The sequence below is a fragment of the Balaenoptera musculus genome, chromosome 3, assembly GCF_009873245.2.
Source record: "Balaenoptera musculus isolate JJ_BM4_2016_0621 chromosome 3, mBalMus1.pri.v3, whole genome shotgun sequence".
Taxonomy (NCBI): Eukaryota; Metazoa; Chordata; class Mammalia; order Artiodactyla; family Balaenopteridae; genus Balaenoptera; species Balaenoptera musculus.
The window spans coordinates 162,184,788-162,203,061 of record NC_045787.1 but is presented as its reverse complement, the minus strand read 5'-3'; the positions used below and the strand labels follow the sequence as shown (position 1 = coordinate 162,203,061).

The following is an 18,274-nucleotide window of genomic DNA, read 5'->3' as shown; positions in this document are numbered from 1 at the left end:
GGGTCAGGCAATTTGGCCCAGGTCCTGTGGCCAGTGAGCGGCAGGGCTGGCTGTCAAGGCCCTGAGACACACACGGGTCACCAAGCACCACCACGTATGACCTGACCACACGTGTAAACCCAGATACGCCCAAGGCCACCAGCTGAAGAGACACTCGCAGATGCCCTCAGGTGGGCCACAGACGCTCATGACACGTGCACAGGCCTTCACACACGTCCTTGCAGCAAGTGTGCGCGTAGCACACATCCTTCACGGCACACCCCCTGCCAGCCTGCTCCTCTCGCAGGCACCTCTCCATCAGCCCCCAGGGGAGCTGTGAAGGAGACCCAGCCCAGGCACTGAGGGCAAGAGCAAGAAACAAAGGCAGGACAGAGTGAGCCAGGTATGGCCCTGGCTGTTTATTCCGTGTGTCAGCCCTGGGGGCCCAGCTGGGCCAGGGCAACCCTCTGGGGAGCCAGCTGGGCTCTGGCTGGCCTCAGTGGCTTCTTTGGGGTGTGGGTGGGCGTCAGGGTTAAGGCTGGGGAGGGGCTGGAACTAAAGTGCTTGCAGGGGCCCTTGAGGTTTGGTCCCAGCCGCCCTCCCACCTCGGAGGCAGGCAAGTGGCCGCACACCCCTGGGCTGTGCAAACGGACTCTCTGGGGCCCACCCGGCCAGGCCTAGGTGAGGGGCACACACAGGCTGGCGGACACCGCCCCCAACGTCCCCTGCCAGGGAGGCTCCAGTCGGGCCAGGTGGGCCCAGCCGGGGGAAACGTGTCCGTCCAGAGCCGATTGTCCACTGATTGTCTGCTTGTCTGGTCTGAGGCTGTGGCCGTGTTAGCTCCTCCCAGCGCCGGGGCCTTGGGCCCGCTCCCGGCTCTCCAGGGGCCGCCCGCCCCTTCGGCCCCTCACCTGCGGAGCCGCTGCAGCTGAGGGGAGAGGCCGCCGGGGTCAGGGTTGGGGACATGGCCACAGCTGCCCACCCCGTCCCCAATACCCAAGCCTCTCACCTCACTCTCGACCAGGTTCCGTCTATGCAGTGCCTCCTTGGCAGCCTCCTGGGGGGCCAACAGGTGGTCAGTGGGCAGCCCCTGGCAGCCCTGGCCCCCCGGCCCCCCGATGCCCGCCCGCCCGGCCCGCCTGCGGCTCACCCTGCTGCCATCATTGCCCAGGCGCCGGGCGGCCTCTGTGTAGAACTGCAGTTGCCGCTCCAAGTGGGCCATGTACTCTGAGGGAGGGAGGGGGTCATGATGGGGCCCCCTGCCTCACCCCTCCCCCACATACTCATCCCTGAGATCCTACCCCGCCGGATGCCGGGGCCCCCCTGCTCCAGCTGTGCCCTCTGCCACTGGCTGCGCTGTATGATGTCCTGGTACTGCTGGGCCACCTCGGGGGGCACCGGCCGCCGTGCCTGCCTGAAGGCCAGGATCTGGGGGGGTGCAGGGGGAGTTGTGAGGGCCCTGCCCGGGCCTGCAGACCCCCAATCCTGCCCCACCGAGCCTTGCAGGATGGGTACCCACCTTCCGCTCCAGACGCTCTTGGTCGAAGGCCAGTACGCTGAGACTATGCAGGGGCCGGGCTGATCTATGGGGTTGGGGAGGGGTGAGGGGCTGCAGGGATCTACCATCCACGACCCCATTAATTCAACAGACACACCGGGCACTGGGGAACAGTGGGAGACAAGCCAGGCCCACCCCTGTGTTGCTGGGTCCACAACCTAATACGGACAATGGTTGTACACCCAGGCAACTGTGGTGCCAGGTGTCAGGGAGGGCTTCCTGGAGGAGGTGAGAGCCAGGTTGGGACTCAAAGGAGTCAGAGTTGGGCAGAGGAGCAAGGAGATAGTGTGGGGATAGGGGTGCTCAGGACATTGTAACACAGAGAAGCCCAGAGGTCAGTGAAAACTAAGTGTATCCATGAACCAACAGGAGGAAGTGGGGAGAGAGAAGGCTGGACATATTGACGGAGATCACAAAAGGTCTTAAAGATCAAGCTGAGGAGTTTAAACTAGATGCTCCAGGAGGAGGGAAGCCAGGAAAGGTCTTGAAGCAGGGGAGAGACATGCTCCAATCTGTGCCTGATGGGAAGTTGTCCAGGACAGGCTGAGGTAAGAAGACGGGGGTTCTCTCCAGCACAGCCGGGCCCAGCCACCTACCTGTTCCCTGGTTCCCTCACAGGAGCGGGCACGGGAGGGGCCTTCCCTTTGGGCCCAGCAACCTGCTTCAGAGGACAGAACCAGTCTTGTGAGCCTTGGCCCCCTTGAACCAAGCCTCCCTCCTTCCCTGGGGCTGCCGATGGGCAGGGGTCTCACTGTGGGCGCGGCTGCTGGCACGGGGTCGATGACCAGCCACCTCTCAGTTGTCGTCTCCAACTGCTGGGCCGTCAGTGGCTCCCGAATCCGGACCATCACCTCCAGCCGCCCCCCTGTGGGCCTGCGACCATCCAGGACCTGGGTGGGAGTGAGGGGAGCCTGTTAGGAAGCAGGCAGCGGCTGGAGGCTCAGGGCTGGGCTCAGGGAGACCAAAGCAACTTCCAAAATACGAGTCCATGGGAACGGCTGACACACCAGCGGCTCCTAATGGAGCAGGGTGCTGAGGGTATTTAAGGCTGGGTAGCAGGGAGGTCTGGGGCTCCCGGGGAGGGGCTGGGTCAGCAGAGGGGACCCTTGGGGGCTCAGGGCAGGCAGCACCTGGGTGATGTTCATGAGCGGCACGGCCATACCGGAGCGTTCAGACGAATGTCCACCTCTCACCTCAAGGATCTCCCGGACCTCGCATGCTGTCTCCAAGGCGTCCAGCTTCAGCTGGGCTGTGCCCAGGACCCGGTCGGTCTTGAACAGCCCCCTGTGTGTGTGAGAGGGGACACGATGGTTGGCCCAGGGAAGCTCCCCCTCCTCTAGAGCCCATGCAGCACCTGCGGCCCCAGCTCACCCCTTGTGGACCACTTCGAACTTGATGCCTTTGGTCTGGATGGCCCTTCGGAAGCCACGGTGGCCGCGGTTGATGCAGAGTTTGAACTGCTCCTTGAACTCTGCCCAGGGAAGGAGGGAGGGAGGAGGGAGGGGTCAGGCTACGGTCTCGTGGGCTTTCTGAGGAGGGCTGCCTCCCGCCAAGGCTCACCAGGGGAGTCTGTGTTCTTGATCACACTGGTCTTGTCTTTCTGAGCTTCTTCCTGTGACCAGACAGGAGGCGAAAAAGCTCAGGGGCTGAGGCCTGCCCTTGAATCCCTGCCAGACTCACTCCCGGGCCTGATGGGGCTTGAGCCCGTCCCTCCTCAGCTCCCCACATACCACATTGGGATAAGGGAAGTCGAACCGAACAAAGACATCCAGGTCACCGGGGGACAGCCCTGTGGGCAAATGAGGGTCAGAGCTGGGCAGAGGGGTGGACCCCACGGCCCCACCCCTGCCTGACGCCCCCTCACCTGGGGGTGTGGGCAAGTTGATGCCCTTCACGATGAACAGGAGCATGTCGTTGCTGCTGAGGTCAGGGAAGATCCTTCCAGGAGGGCGGGCAAGAGACAGAGGCACCTCAGTGCCACGGCCTGCCCGCCTTCTCTGCCCTCCCCCCAGTCTCTTAGGGGTGTCTCAGCTCCTAGGCTTGAGTTTTAGGACCAGACAGACTAGAATTCTCTAGCCAGGTCCACCACTGGCTACCTTTTCAGTCCTTTCTCCACTCTGCACATATTTATTTGGGACTTACTCTGCACCAGCCAGTGGCCCTAGCTGCTGTGGGACCTTCTCTTTCTTTGACAGTATTTCTTGAGCATCTACTACATGCCAGCCAGTGTCTTCACTGCTGGGGATACAGAAGTAAACGAGGCAGACCCCACGCCTTTGCTCATGGAGCCGGGGCTAGCTGAGTGGACAGATGACCCATGAATATATAAATAAGCAAACAAAACAACAACAACTCTGCAGAGAATTAAAACAGGGGAGAGAGTGGAGTGTGCTCAGGAGGGGCTGCTTTAGACAGAGTGACCAGGGAGGGCCTCTCACGGGAGGTAACATCACAGGTGACTCTGAACGTCAAGAAGAGGCCGCTACGTGGTAACCTGCCTAAGAGAGTCTGCGCAGAGGAAACAGCTAGCGCAAAGGTCCTGAGTGGGAACACGGCTGGTGTGTCTGATTGACCAAAAAGAGGTCTATGTGGCAGGAGGTGAGTGAAGTGGGGACGGTGGGAGGAGATGAAGTGAAAGAGAGCCAGGCTATGCAGATGTAGGGGAGCCGGGGTATGGGGTGTGGGTTATCCTAGATGGGGATCTTAAGTTATCCCAGTGGCTGCACCTAATCTCATCGGTAAGTGGGAAAAAACAATCCCAGCTCCCTGGGAGTCTCCTGTGAGAAGACTTAACAGGAGCAGGACCAAGATCACCATCCCACGGGCTTGCCCAGGCCTTTGGGCCCAGGCACATGTCTGCAGTCAATAGATCATCCCCATTTCCAAATGTGTCACTGTCAACACCCCACTGCCGTCCTTCACTTGCACGTCACATCTGCCTCAGGACCCCTGCACACACTGTGCTCCCACCAGCTCCCCAAACTCTACTCCAGAGGCAAGTCCTCTGCTGGCTTCCGGGGAGCACAAACCCCTCTCCAAAGGGCTGGGGGGGGGGGTCTCAGGGGCCTTACTTGATGACGCTGAAGGTTCTCTGCTCAAAGCGAGCAGTGGGCGTGGGGAGACCCCGGGCAAAGGCCTGCTTCAGGGTCTCCATGCTCCGCTTGCAGTCGTCCGCCAGCTTCTCAAATCTGCCGGCAAGAGGGCCCTGCTCAGGTCCCGGGTCCCAGGGGCAGGCTGGGGGTGCAGATGTCTGGTGGGGATGGGGGTGGGGCTTCTTACTTGCTGGTTTCAGCGATGTTGCCCAGGTGGGTGAACTGGTTAGAGTGGTTCAGGCACATCTGGGGGAGCAGAAGAAAGTGAGGGGAGGGTTGGGGGGGCCGTGCCCTTGTAGCGACTTGGGCAGGGAATCCCCCTTCACCTCGTGCTGCTGCCTTATGAGCTTGGTGAGTTCACCGTAGCGCCGGACAGACTCCTGAGACAGACCTGGGCCGGGCCGCTGGACCAGGGCGAAGTCGTCCTTGTTGACAGGGGCGGGCGGCACCTGGGGAGGACGAGGCTCATGAGGTAGGGTCTGCGGGTCAGCACGGAGCAGGTCCACCCAGGGCTCTGCCGAAACGTCACCCCTCCTTAAAGAGGCCTTCCCTGACTATGGCTTCATCCCCTGTCCCTGTTCTTTCTTCTTTCCCAAGGAGAAAAGTAATGCTCAAAGAGAAGTGGATGGTCCTGCCCCAAATGGCAGAATCTGCTATCCATTTTCCCCCACGTCTGATCCCCACCCCCTCTTCCCTAGTAATGGAGTCCTGCCTGGGCACATAGCAAGAGACTACATGTCCCAGTCTCCGCTGCAGCTAGGTGTGGCCATGTGACTCAGTTCTGGCCAATGGGAGGCAAGCAGAAGTGATGGCAACTCCATGTAACTTCTCATAGCCTGGATGCAGACAAGGCATCAAACCACTTTGACCATGTGGACAAGACCTAGGGTGTGGCAGAGCAACAAGATAAAAGAACCTGGGCCCTGAAGGGCTTTGTCTTTTAGAGACCAGAATGCCCTGAATGTTACATGCAAGAAACATAAATGTCTGTCTGGTTTCAGCCACTGTCCTGGGGAGGCCTGTTTGTTTCAGCAGCTTAACCTGGATGCTGACTAATACACTCCAAGTCACATGGCTGCTAAGTGGCATGAGCCTGAAGGGTGAGTGCTTGGGAAGGTCCAGCAGGCCTAGAGGGTTCACCTTGGCGATGTCCACAGGCAGCCCGTTGCGTGAGGCCTCCAGCATGGGCTCCAGCCCCTTGGCCTGGCGCAGGTGCATCTTGGCGCCCTCCATGTCATTCTTCTGCTTGGCTCGCAGCGCCGCCTGTAGGAGCTGCTTCCTGCGGCCCTCCAGGAAGGCCAGCTGCTGCTGGGCTGTGGGCACAGGGGCGTCTGAGGGTGCTGCCCAACCCATGGCCAGGCAATAGGCAGCCCAGGTGGGGCAGGTGTACCTACCTCTGGTGGATGTGCCTTTGGGAGCTGCTTTGGCTGCTGGGGCAGATCCTGACTGGGGTGCCTTTGAAGGTGGGGCTTTGGGCTGGGCTGTGGGGGCTGCAGGGCTGTTGAGCTGCTGAGGGATAGAGAGGAAGTCAGAGCTTTCCCAGCACCTGTGATGAGTCCACTCCCCACAGGGTCAGGGCCCGACACTGACAACACTGACCGTCTTAGTTTCTGTTTCCTCAGCACTGAACACAACACGTGATCTTGTTCACACTGAATCTTTGCAACAGCCCTGGGAGGTAGGGACTATTACTGTGCTCAGTTTACAGAGGAGGAGCCCGAGGGTCGAGGGTCGGAGAGCAAAACGACTTGCCCACGGCCACACAGCCAGGAAGCGGCAGGGCCGGATGTGTGGCCGGCTCTTTCTGGCTCGAGGCCAGGGCTGCTTGGGCTTGGCTTTGCTGCCACTCCCTTGCCTCACCCCAAGGCCCCGGCCCCTCACACCTTCTTAGGCTCCTCATCCTCTTCGTCCTCGGGGCCTTCATCCTGGTTGGCCAGCTTCATGGCAGTCTCTAGGACTCCCACCAGGCTCTGCTGGGTGGGCTCGGTGGCCTCCAGGCCCTGGATCGGGGGAAAGCCTGGGCGGCCAGTTGGGACCCGATCAGGAGGGAGAGGCCCACACCATAATGGCGGAGACTCAGGTTCCTCCCCCGATAAGGAGCCTCAGGCCGTTGAATCTACTTTGCACATAAGAAAGGAGATGCTGCTGGTTGGGTGGAGAGGCCAGACCACCCCAACCTCCCTCCTGCCCTTCCTCTTGCCTGACCCCGGCTGGGCCTTGACCAGATTCCAACAAGCAAGCACTGTGTGAGGTAGTGTGCTGGGCATAAGAGGTAGTCTTGGGCCTGGAGGGACTCCCACGGGACCAAGGTGCAGACACATAATTGCTCTCATGGGGGACACACAGGCAGCTCTGAGATCCCAGGGGACGCCTCCTACCCACTGGGGGGCTGATGGGAGGCTGAGCAGCTACCTGTAAAACTGAGAGCTGATGACTAGGAAGGAGTTGAGTCAAACAAAGAAGAAATGGAGGCAGCAGGCAGTGGTGGGCTGGTGAACAGGCTCTCCAAATAAAACCTCCTGATTTTTCGTGTTTGCCAATTTCCGTGGTATAAACTCTCCCATTGTGACTGATTTTAAGCTACCAATTGTCTAACAAGCTTGCAGAATTTCTGAATGTGCAAGCCATCGGCTCCCTGAGACTGCAGAGTCGGAAGGAATAGCACCTGCAAAGGCTCAGAGGTTGGAGGGGCAGGGGCCGGGGGCGGGGCCTACCTGGGGGCACAGGCAGCTCAGCCACATCCACGGCTCGGCCAGCCTTGTGGGCTCGGATGGCATCTTGGTATTGCTGCAGGGAACGCAGGTGTTAGGGCTTCCTGGGCAAGGTTTCCGGGGGCTGCCGACTCGCCCGCTTGGTCTCCACGCACCTTAACAATGCGCTCGTGCATGCGAGCCTTCCGCTGGTCCCCCTTGGTCTTCGCCTGGGCCGCGGCCACACAGTACCGCTCCATCCGCTGCTCCAGCGCCTCCAGGAGAGTCCTTGGGGGTGCAGGAACCTCTGGGCCAGACCAGGGGGTAGAGTTAAGAGTCTAGGGGCGGGGAGACTGTCTTGCTCTGGCTAGCCCACCCCGCAGGGTCCCGGAAGCCTACCTGGCATGGAGGGCACGACGGCAGGAGTTGGAGGCTGTGGTGGCAGTGATGGTGGGTCTGGGGGCAGCTGGTCTGGGGGCAGAGAGGTCCAGTCCAGTGGGGGGCTTGCTTGTGGCCGCCCTTTCCCCCACCAGGCTGGCCTGGCCTGAGGGTGGGGTCCCTGGGCCTGACCCACAGGGGCGGCAGCATTAGGAAGAACTTCGTGGAGGCCTCCAGCAGTCCTGGAGGGTGGGCAGGGTGGGGTCCTCACCAGGTGGAGGGGGCAGGCGTGACAGGTCCACAGGCTCGCCCCGGCTCAGGGCCTCCAAGACAGCGTCAAAGCTCTGGGAAAAGGAAGATCAGGGGAAGAGGCTGCAGCTGGGGGCCAGGACCCTGAGGGGAGTCTCTATGCTCTGCCCGCAACAGAGGACTCCTCGCTCTGTGCCTTCCTTTGCAGCAACTTGCTCAAGCCTCTTCCAGACACTTATGCCCATTTCACAGAGAGGGTAAACTGAGCCTTCAAGAGGTACAGCAAACTACAGCTACGGAGTGACCAGGATTCAAATCTGTCTGACTCCAGAGCCCCTGTTCTTTGCCATCACGCAATGTCAGGAGCATCCTGTCCTCTCCCTCCGACCCTGTCCGTCAGTCTGGGCATACCTTGGCCACGCGGAAGTGTCTTGCGGCAGTGGCGGTATCTCCCTGCTGCTTGGCGCGGAGGGCGGCCAGCTTGTACTCGCGCTGGCGGCTCTGCAACTGGGCCAGGGGGCCAGGGCTGCAGGGACCTGGGAGGGGGAACAGCACGCAAACCATTTCTACTTAATTCTCACAACAAAGACTGCTCTTAGGCCCACCTTATAGATTTGAGAATTAAGGCTCAGAGAGGGGATACTGCCTCCCCAAGGTCACACAGCTTGAAGATGGCATGGTGGGGACTCAACCGCACGACTGTCAGTCTCTGGAGCCATTGCTGTTTTGCCCCCAAGAGAATTCTGGAAAACTACGTACCCTTACACATTTTTAAGTTGACATCGAAAACTTTTCATTTTAAGTTGAAAAAGTAGCAAGGGTTGTCATTCCCAGTGTCTCCAAATATTGACATTCGATAAAGAAAACCATCACACCACTCTTTTAAATCAAACGTATCCTAACTACTACGGTGATTTGAAACTCACCAATATTCCCTTTTTATTTTTTCAAATTGTGGTAAAATACACACAACATAAAATTTACCATCTTAACCCTTTTTAAGCGTACAGTTCAGTGGCATTAAGTACGTTCACATTGTTGTGCAACATTCACCACCGTCCATCTCCAGAACTCTTTCATCTTCCCCAACTGAAACTCTGTCCCTATAAACACTAACTCCCTATCCCCTCTCCCCTCTCCCCTGGCACCCACCATTCTACTTTCTGTCTCTATGAATTTGACTCCTTTAGGGACCTCCCATAAGTGGAATCATACAGTATTTGTCCTTCTGTGACTGGCTTATTTCACTCAGCATAATGTCCTCAAGGTTCATCCATGTTGTAGCAGGTGTCAGAATTTCCTTCCTTTTTTTTTTTTTTAAGGGTGAATACTATTCCATTGCATGAATGGACCACACTTGTTTATCTATTTACAAGCATACCTCTGAGATATTTCGGGTTTGGTTCCGGACCACCACAATAAAGCAAATACCGCAATAAAGTGAGTCACTCAATTTTTTTTGGTGTCCCAGTGCATGTAAAAGTTACTACACTATACCGTAGTCTATTAAGTGTACAATAGAATTATGTCTAAAAAACCAACGTACATACTTTAGTATAAAAATATCTTATTGTTAAAAAATGCTAACTACCAACGGAGCCTTTAGCAAACTGTAGCAGTAACATCAAAGATCACTGATCACAGATCCCCATAACAAATATAATAATCATGAAAAAGTTTGAAATACTGTGAGAATTGCCAACATGTGACAGAGAGACACAAAGTGAGTAAATGCTGTTGGAAAAATGGCGCCAATAGACTAGCTAAAAGCGCGGTTGCCACCAACCTTCATTTTGTAAAAAACCGCAATATCTGTGAATCGCAATAAAGCAAAAACTAGAAAAAACGAGGTGTGCCTGTATCCGTCAATAGACACTGTGTTTCTTCTACCTTTTGGCTATTGTGGATAATACTGCTAAGAACACAAGTGTACAAATACCTCTCCATGTCCTTGCTTTCAATTCTTTTGACTATATACCAACATTTACTTTTTTTTTTTTTTTTTTTTTTGCTCGGTAAAAATTTTTAATTTCTTATATAAAAAATAGCAAAGTTAAAACTGACTGGGGAAAAATATATAGAAAAAGGTAAAAATTATTTTTTGCTATTTTATTAGTCTCCTGTTGCTGCTGTAACAAATTACTGCAAGGTGAGTGGGTTGAAACAACGCAAACCAACATTTACTATTTAAATATATGTCAGGGTTCACATTTAGCAATCAGGAATTTCAGATCTTCTTTTGACTATATACCAACATTTACTATTTAAATATATGCCAGGGTTCACATTTAGCACTCGGGAATTTCAGATTTTCCCTTATTTACATCCACATCTCCCGCAGAACTGTATCCTAACATGACATATGTGGGTACTTGAAAGGCTTTTTTTGACAACCCCATTGTACATTTAAATGTACATCTATGCACTGTATCAGCAAAGTTGGGAAACAGGATTAAATGGCTTATTAAACAGTGTGTTAGTAGTTACAGTTTCAAACAATATGCTCAGTTTTTAGGGGAAGTATCCCTAAATTGAAAGCAATAGGTACAATTGTCAGTATATAAAAAAAAATACAATAGATACACCACCCAGTGTCCAGAAATACTAGAAACACCTGAAAAACAGCATGCATTGTACTTTTTCAGACTGACAACTGGACCCACTGCTTTAGTTTTGGAGGACTTGTCTGAAGAGGTGTCTAAAACACCTTAACATTCTTTTTAAATTGAGGTATAATTAATTTACTACGTTGTGTTAGTTTTAGGTGCACAGCAAACTGATTCAGTTATTTATATATATATATTTATTTATTTATTCTTTTTCAGATTCTTTTCCATTATAGGTTATTACAAGATACTGAGTACAGTTCCCTGTGCTATACAGTAGGTCTTTGTTGTTTACCTATTTTCTATTTTATATATAGTAGTGTGTATCTGTTAATCCCAAACTCCTAATTTATCTACCCCTCTCCCCAACACCTTGACATCTGATTGGCTTTGTTTACTGCCATCGCAAGTCTCTGTGTTGAAGAATTTTTCTTCCAGGATAGAATTACTGTTACAATTATTATCAGCACGAAATTGAGCAAAGCCTAAATACATTGAGCTTTTTTGACAAATAATTTTATATACTAAGAGTAAAATTTTATTGGCAAGGCAGCTCTTGCTGACACGGCGGTGGCTGGGTCCACCTCCTAACATTTATCTCCTGTTTCCTTGTTTATTCTTTTCCTACTTTCCTTTTTTGTTTTTAGTATGTAGAGAAACCTGCTTCACATCAACAAATAGACGGAAAGAGACAGTCTTAGTATTGTGATGTCACGTGATTCTCAGAGCCCCTGCCCAGCTACATACCAAAAACTCCATTATGAAAAATTGTTGATGATTTCAGCTGAGAATCTCAGATGATGATTTCTGACAGTCGTCCTTGAACTTTGCCAAAAACAAAAGCTTAGAAACCAGCCTGGCTGCGGAAAGATTTAGAGACCAGGGGTTCACTTTCTGAACCCCAGGCCAGTGTTTCAAGTATCTCTTTGGTTCTCACCAGGGCAGCGTTTGCCCCTGGGGCAGATCCACGTGTTCCTTTCCTAAAGGGGGAGAAGGGAGGTTGGGGGAAAGAAACTTCTTGGGAGGTGCGTCCTCCAGCAGGTGAGTTTTACAGGAAAGACAGACAAGCTGAGGGCTTGGGAATTATTCACTCAAAACCCTATGTGTGGGAATCAAAAAATCTACAAACAATAAATGCTGGAGAGGGTGTGGAGAAAAGGGAACCCTCCTACACTGCTGGTGGGAATGTAAATTGGTACAGCCACTATGGAGAACAATATGGAGATTCCTTAAAAAACTAAAAATAGAGCTGCCATATGATCCAGCAATCCCACTCCTGGGCATACATCTGGAGAAAACCATAATTTGAAAGGATACATGCTACAGGGTGAAGTAAGTCAGGAAGAGAAAAACAAATACCGTATGCCAACACGGAACCTAAAAAAATGGTTCTGAAGAACCTAGGGGCAGGACAAGAATAAAGACACAGATGTAGAGAATGGAGTTGAGGACATGGGGAGGGGGAAGGGTAAGCTGGGACGAAGTGAGAGAGTGGCATGGACATATATACACTACCAAATGTAAAACAGATAGCTGGTGGGAAGCAGCCGCATAGCACAGGGAGATCAGCTCGGTGCTTTGTGACCACCTAGAGGGGTGGGATAGGGAGGGTGGGAGGGAGACGCAAGAGGGAGGGGATATGGGGATGTATGTATACATGTAGCTGATTCACTTTATTATACAGCAGAAACTACCAAAACATTGTAAAGCAATTATACTCCAATAAAGATATTAAAAAGAAAAAAAGGATACATGCACCCCCAACGTTCACTGCAGCACTATTTACCACAGCCAGGACATGGAAGCAACCTAAATGTCCATCAACAGCGGAATGGATAAAGAAGATGTGGTACAGGGACTTCCCTGGTGGCGAAGTGCTTAAGGATCCGCCTGCCAACGCAAGAGACACGGGTTCGAGCCCTGGTCTGGGAGGATCCCACATGCCGTGGAGCAACTAAGCCTGTGCACTACAACTACTGAGCCTGCGCTCTAGAGCCCACGAGCCACAACTACTGAGCCCACGTGCCACAACTACTGAAGCCCACGTGCCTAGAGCCCACGCTCCACAACATGAGAAGCTATGGCAATGAGAAACACGTGCACTGCAACAAAGAGTAGCCCCTGCTCGCCACAACTAGAGAAAGCCTGCTCGCAGCAACAAAGACCCAACGTAGCCAAAAATAAATAAATAAATAAATTAATTAATTAATTAACTAAAAAAAAGAAAAAAGAAGATGTGGTACATATATACAATGGAATATTACTCAGCCATAAAAAAGGACAAAATACTGCCATTTGCAGCGACACGGACGGACCTAGAGATTGTCATACTGAGTGAAGTAAGTCAGAGAAGGACAAATATCATATGATATCAGTTATATGTGGAATCTAAAAAAAGAGTACAAATGAACCTATTTATGAAACAGAAATTGAGTCACAGATGTAGAAAACAAACTTATGGTTACCAGGGGGTAAGGCGGGGGAGGGGGGGAGGGATAAACTGGGAGACTGGGACTGACATATACACACTATTATATATAAAACAAATAACTAATAAGAACGTCCTGTAAAGCACAGAGAACTCTACTCAATACTCTGTAATGATCTATATGGGAAAATAATCTAAAAGAGAGTGGATATATTAACATGCATAACTGACTCACTTTGCTGTACAGCAGAAACTAACACAACATTGTAAATCAACTATACTCCAATACAAAAATTTAAAAAAAAACCTAAAAGGTCTTGAGATTTTGAACACTGTCAATGTGAAAAAAAATAAAGAGGTCATGATTAAAATTACAGTGACTAATAATGTTGTGTTTCTGTTAAAATCAAACAAAAAAACCCCCCAAAACCCTATGTGTGGGAATGTTACTCTGCCATAGAAAGGAATGGAGTTCTGACACACACACTGCAACATTATGCTAAGTGACGGAAGCCAGACACAGGAGGGCAGAGAGTGGATGGACGATTCCACTTACGTGAAATGTCTACAGCGGCAAACCCATAGGGACAGAAAGTAGAATGGAGGTTACTAGGGGCTGGGAGAGAGAGAATGGGGAGTTAGCATTTAATGGAGACAGAGTTTCCGTTTGGGGTGAGGAAAAAGTTTTGGAAACAGAGGTGCTGATTGAGCAATATTGTGAATAAGCCAAATGCCTCTCAATTGCACATTGAAACATGGTTAAAGAGCAAATGTGTTGTTAAATATATTTTACTGCCACCACACACACAAAACCTCTCTGTGAGCTCATGTCCCCCCTGGAAGGTAGGCTCCAGGGAGGGAAGGGTGTTAAAAATATCTAACAATCAGTGCCGGGCCTGCAACCCCGCAGAGGGCCCTACCGCTGAATAAACACCCGGCCCATCCCACGTCAGCCCAGTCCTGTCCTTGGCCTACCTGAGGGCAGCTGGGGCTTAGCGGAGACCAGCGTTGAGGCTGGGGCAGTTGAAGGAGGACCCTCCACGATGACCCGGGAATCTGGGGCCGGTGGGTTCGTAGGGACCGGCTGACTGGGTGCTGGGGTGTGGCTGGGCGTAGCCACTGGGCCCTTCCCCACAGCCACAGGCGGCGGGATGTCCCCTTCATCGACGGCTTTCCCCTTCTGGACGGAGGCCAGCAGGTTTTCAAGTGTCTGGGAGAAGATGTGAATGTGGGTTTGGGAGGGGCCTGGAGCTGGGTGGTGAGGCCCCAGCACCCTCCCGTCTGCCCGCTCACCTTAAGCCCCCGGTCGTAGCGCCGCATCTTGGCACCATCTCCGGCTTGCCTGGCGCTTTCGATCGCTGTCTGGTAGAGGGCCAGCCTCTCCTGCAAGGTGGTCTCCAACCCTGGGCTGGGGGTTGTGGCCTTTGGCTGCGGGAGGGGCCGAGCACACAGTCTGGGTGGTGACCCCACCCGGGCCCGCCCTGACATCTTGCTCGGTTGAGTACCTACTGTATACCAGGCATGTTGCTACCCTAACCCCGAAGGGGCAGAAATCATCCTCCCATTTCCCAGGGCAGAGAACTGGGGCTCAGTGGGGTCCCGCCACCTGCGCGAGGTCCCATGGCTGAGAGGGGAAGAGGAAGGCCTTGAACCCTGGGCTGCAGGGACCAGTGTCTTCGGACGTATACCTGGGCCACAGGAGGGTGGGACTCCAAAGCCTTCTGTTCCTCCCCAAGGACCTCATTCAGTTCCGCCTGCAGGGACACACAGCCGGGGGCCGGTCGTGAGGGCCTGCCAGACGGGGCAGCAACGGAAGGGAGGTGCCCTGCCCCATCCTGGGTGCTCACCAGCAGGTCATCATCAGCCTCCACATCCTCCTCGTCCGTCCCCTCCTCCTCCTCCTTGTCCGGGTCTCTCATGCACAAGCTGGCCATCTTCTCAATGGCCTCCATGGGCAGGGGACCTAGAGGCAGGGGGAGGCCCCAGCTGGACCGGGATCCTTCAAGAGTTCCCAGCCTCCCGTCCTGGTCACCCACGGCCCCGAAAAATAGGGTAGCAGGCGGTGGGGCAGCATGTCCCCCTCCTGGCCCTTCATGGCACCCCACTGCCCTCGGGCCAGCCAGGCATGATCCCCCTCTCCGCCAATCTCCCTGCTCTCATCTCTTCCTTATCCCGCCTGAGTTGGAACCCCAGATCTGCAACTTTCTCACTGTGGGACCTTGGGCAAGTCACTTCACCTCTCTGGGCCTTAGTCTTCACATCTGTTGGATGGGGACAACAATAGTCTCTCCCTCATAGGTAGCTTGTGGGGACTAAGGGTAAATGAAGCTCTTAGAACAGCATACTGTCAGCATTTTGTTGTTCATGTTATTCTCGTTATCCGCGGTATCCATGTGCTATAAAGTTGCCACAAACATGGAATGAGCGAATACTGAACCATTGTCCCTGGAGGAAATACAGCATTAGGTTCCCGTGAGCCTCTGGGCACATTTTTGTCAACCAGCCAATACATAACCTTGTCTTATGTGTGTTTCTATTTAAAGACACCTTATTTAATATATACTGTTGATTCATTAACATTGAACTCGAGGCCAACAGCACTATGCTTGGGGGCTATGTGGATTCACAAAATCACCAACAAAAAGCACAAAAATGAGAAAAATGTGGCATTAAACAGACCAAGGAAAGGACACTTATTTATGCGCTGAGACAAGAAGGCGGAGTGTCGCCTCAGCTGGGAACGTGCACATCGGGTGACTCAAGCTTTTTGCAGCTCTGTGCACGTCTGTGAATGACTGCAAAAGTACTACAAGCACTGATTTGGGGGTTACAAATAAATTTAAGCCAGCAGGTGAAATCACAAATTCAGAATCCATGAATAACGAGTATCAACTGCGTTAGCTAGAAAGTGTAAAGGCTCTGTCTGCCCCGAGCTCCAGCCCCACCTGACCACTGCAGAGTCCCCTGGCCCCTGCCATCTCCTCCAGGGCCTCTGCGTGTGCTGTGACCCACCCCCCCAGAAGCAGTCCCCCACTCTTCACCTGGCCCTCCCCACTGCAGGTGCCTCCTCCGGGAATCCAGTCCAGCTCACAGGTCTCCCCCATTGCTCTGTGCCTTCCCCATCCCAGCCCCGATCACAGAACAGTGGGTTGGAGGACGTGCCACATCCTGTGTGAAATGCCTGATGAACACTAGAAGATTAACTCCTGTGATGTAAGTGTGGTCTTTATTCCCATTTTACAAACAGGGAAACGGAGGCCCACACAGGTGCTGGAATTCATCAAGTCACACAGCCAGTAAGTTGCAAAGGTGGGATTCGAATCCTCATTCTGGGTCCAGAGTTGATTGCTTAACTCTTACCCAGACTGTGGATGTCAGAAGGGCAGGCACCTTCTCTGTCTCCATTTCACCATCGCCCCAGTGCCCAGCTCCAAGCCCCGCCCACAGCGGGAGCTCAGAAAATGTTCAGAGGTGTGTTGAGAGTCTCACCTTTGCCTTTAAGCTTCTCCAGGGCTTGGGGCCGGCCTCCCACCAAAGCCAAGAACTCAGCCTCCAGTTCCTGATCGTTAACTCCGTCCTCAGGGATCATCAGGCCATCTGGGGAGAGGTCAACTAGCAGGCCCAGCTGTGGGAACAATGGGGGTTCAGTCAGACCTTGGGATGCACCCCAGCTAGCTAGAGGCAGCCATGATGGACCTGGAGTCCCCTTGGAAGGAAGGGAACCCAGAGCTGGGGAAAGCCATTTCCCTGGGGAGTGCCAGGAGGCCGGAACAGGCCCAGAACACAACACATGTCCCAAGGTGGGCAGGCCCTCTGGCACAGATCAACATGGGGCAAAGGGCAGCTGGAGAGACTCAACTGCCAGCTCTGAGCCCACACCCATGATGTGCTGCTAGCCAACGTCAGTGGGGAAAGAAGGCCCCACACCTTGCCCCACAGCAAAGCCACTCTGCACACCTTGGTTTTTCCTTTCCAGCATCTTTGGCAGAGCGAGCCATGAAGGAAGGCTGGAGGCGTCAAGAGCAAATAGAAGCCCAGACAACGTAGAAGTTGGAATTGGGGGCTTTGCTGTGTAACATACCTGTCTTCCTATCCTATCCTGGTTAATGACCAACCATAATGTGCTAATATCAGGTTGAAGTACACAAAATTACCCCCCTTTCTTTGGATCAAAAATGGCCAAATATTGGCAATCATATATGTCTCCATCTAATAGTAATAATGATGATGACGACACTTATTGAGTGCTATGTTCTAGCACTTTCCATAAACTATCTCAATGAATTTTCGCAACTATCCTGTGACATAAGGACTCTTAGGGACTCCATTTTACAGATGAGGAAACTGAGGCTTAGAGTGGTGAAGGCAAGTGTCCAACGTGTAGAAGCCAGGAGGGAACTTCAGGTCACTCAGACTGTTATACCTGGGCACTAAGTTATGACCTGAGCTCCTTCCATCAAAGCTGAGAAAAATCAAACTCTCCCAGTGCCTGGGGCAAAGGCAATGAATGAGGGAGGGAGAAGGGGCCCAACCACAGTTCTGTGGGCTCATGGCAGCAGCTCTGGATTTGTGCTTAGCTCTGGCCAAGCATTTAATCCCTATGACCTCGGGCAGGTGCCTTCACCTCTCTGGGTCTCAGTGTCCTCATGTGTACAATGGGGATAAAAGAGTCTGACCTGGCCAGGCTGATGCGAGGGTTCCACGAGTGTTCAGGCCAGGAGACCCATAACTGTCTTTCTTACCCCAGGTCCGAGGCCTTCCCCTCCCGGACTGGAGCTGCTGCGGCAACAGGTGGCCCTGAGCCCTGGGAGGGGCGCCAGGAGCTGGGGAGCCGGGGCCAATAGGCCGCACTTTGGGGGTCGAACCTAACCAGGGGGGCGGGGACCGCGGCTCACCTGGGGTGGAGATCTGGCTCCCCTGGGGGTGGGGCCCTCCCTTGAATGTGTGACAAGGGTGGGACGGGTCCCCTGGGCCGGGCCGTGGGGTACAGACTCACCTGGCGGGCGGTGGCGGCTCCTCGGCCCGGGGGTCCCGGGGGTCCCTTCCTCTTGTGCATCTTCCAGGCTGGATACTCGGACCACCGGACCCCTGGCCTGGCCTCCCCCGGGGCCTATGGCCGCGCACGCGCCCTTCCTGAGTCCCACGCCCCTCGTTGGCGCCCCGCGACCGCCGACCTCGCGCCCTCGGCCGCCCGGGTGGCCGACCCACTTCCGCCTCGGCCCTTGGGCTCCGCGGAACCCGAGCGCAGCCACCGGACTTGCAGGGCCCGCAGCACTGAAACTACAATTCCCGGC

The 18,274-nt window shown here is 53.7% G+C and overlaps 1 protein-coding gene across 4 annotated transcripts; it reads right to left on the bottom strand.

Annotated features, from left to right (window-relative positions):
• Nucleotides 1-369: 369 nt before the first annotated feature.
• CC2D1A (coiled-coil and C2 domain containing 1A) lies at nt 370-18,253 on the bottom strand. Of its 4 annotated transcripts, none has more exons than XM_036848382.1 (29): nt 17,977-18,253; nt 16,470-16,605; nt 14,828-14,943; nt 14,669-14,734; nt 14,274-14,408; nt 13,956-14,190; nt 8,358-8,482; nt 7,969-8,041; nt 7,719-7,790; nt 7,496-7,626; nt 7,344-7,416; nt 6,513-6,646; nt 6,024-6,135; nt 5,770-5,942; nt 4,956-5,078; nt 4,817-4,875; nt 4,609-4,725; nt 3,402-3,475; nt 3,268-3,326; nt 3,098-3,149; nt 2,909-3,008; nt 2,731-2,821; nt 2,290-2,427; nt 2,134-2,198; nt 1,499-1,562; nt 1,281-1,407; nt 1,130-1,206; nt 989-1,036; nt 370-907 (listed from the first exon to the last, which is right to left on the bottom strand). In XM_036848382.1, exons 1-29 carry the CDS (start codon nt 18,034-18,036, stop codon nt 887-889), a joined length of 2,856 nt encoding a protein of 951 aa, XP_036704277.1. In that variant the 5' UTR covers nt 18,037-18,253; the 3' UTR covers nt 370-886. The 4 variants fall into 4 exon arrangements, with proteins under 4 accessions (XP_036704277.1, XP_036704276.1, XP_036704278.1 ...); XM_036848381.1 differs by having other exon boundaries at nt 375-907; nt 6,024-6,138; XM_036848383.1 differs by having other exon boundaries at nt 375-907; nt 2,134-2,195; nt 6,024-6,138.
• Between the last annotated feature and the right edge of the window lie 21 nt (nt 18,254-18,274).

Bases quoted from the DNA above. Each gene is read 5' to 3' on its own strand.
- CC2D1A (XM_036848381.1), bottom strand. From the start codon at position 18,036: ATGCACAAGAGGAAGGGACCCCCGGGACCCCCGGGCCGAGGAGCCGCC. The intron at 16,606-17,976 runs GTGAGTCTGTAC...TTGTTCCCACAG, and splicing joins GAGCCGCCACCGCCCGCCAG to CTGGGCCTGCTAGTTGACCT. The intron at 6,139-6,512 runs GTGTGAGGGGCC...TCTATCCCTCAG, and splicing joins AGGATGAGGAGCCTAAGAAG to CAGCTCAACAGCCCTGCAGC.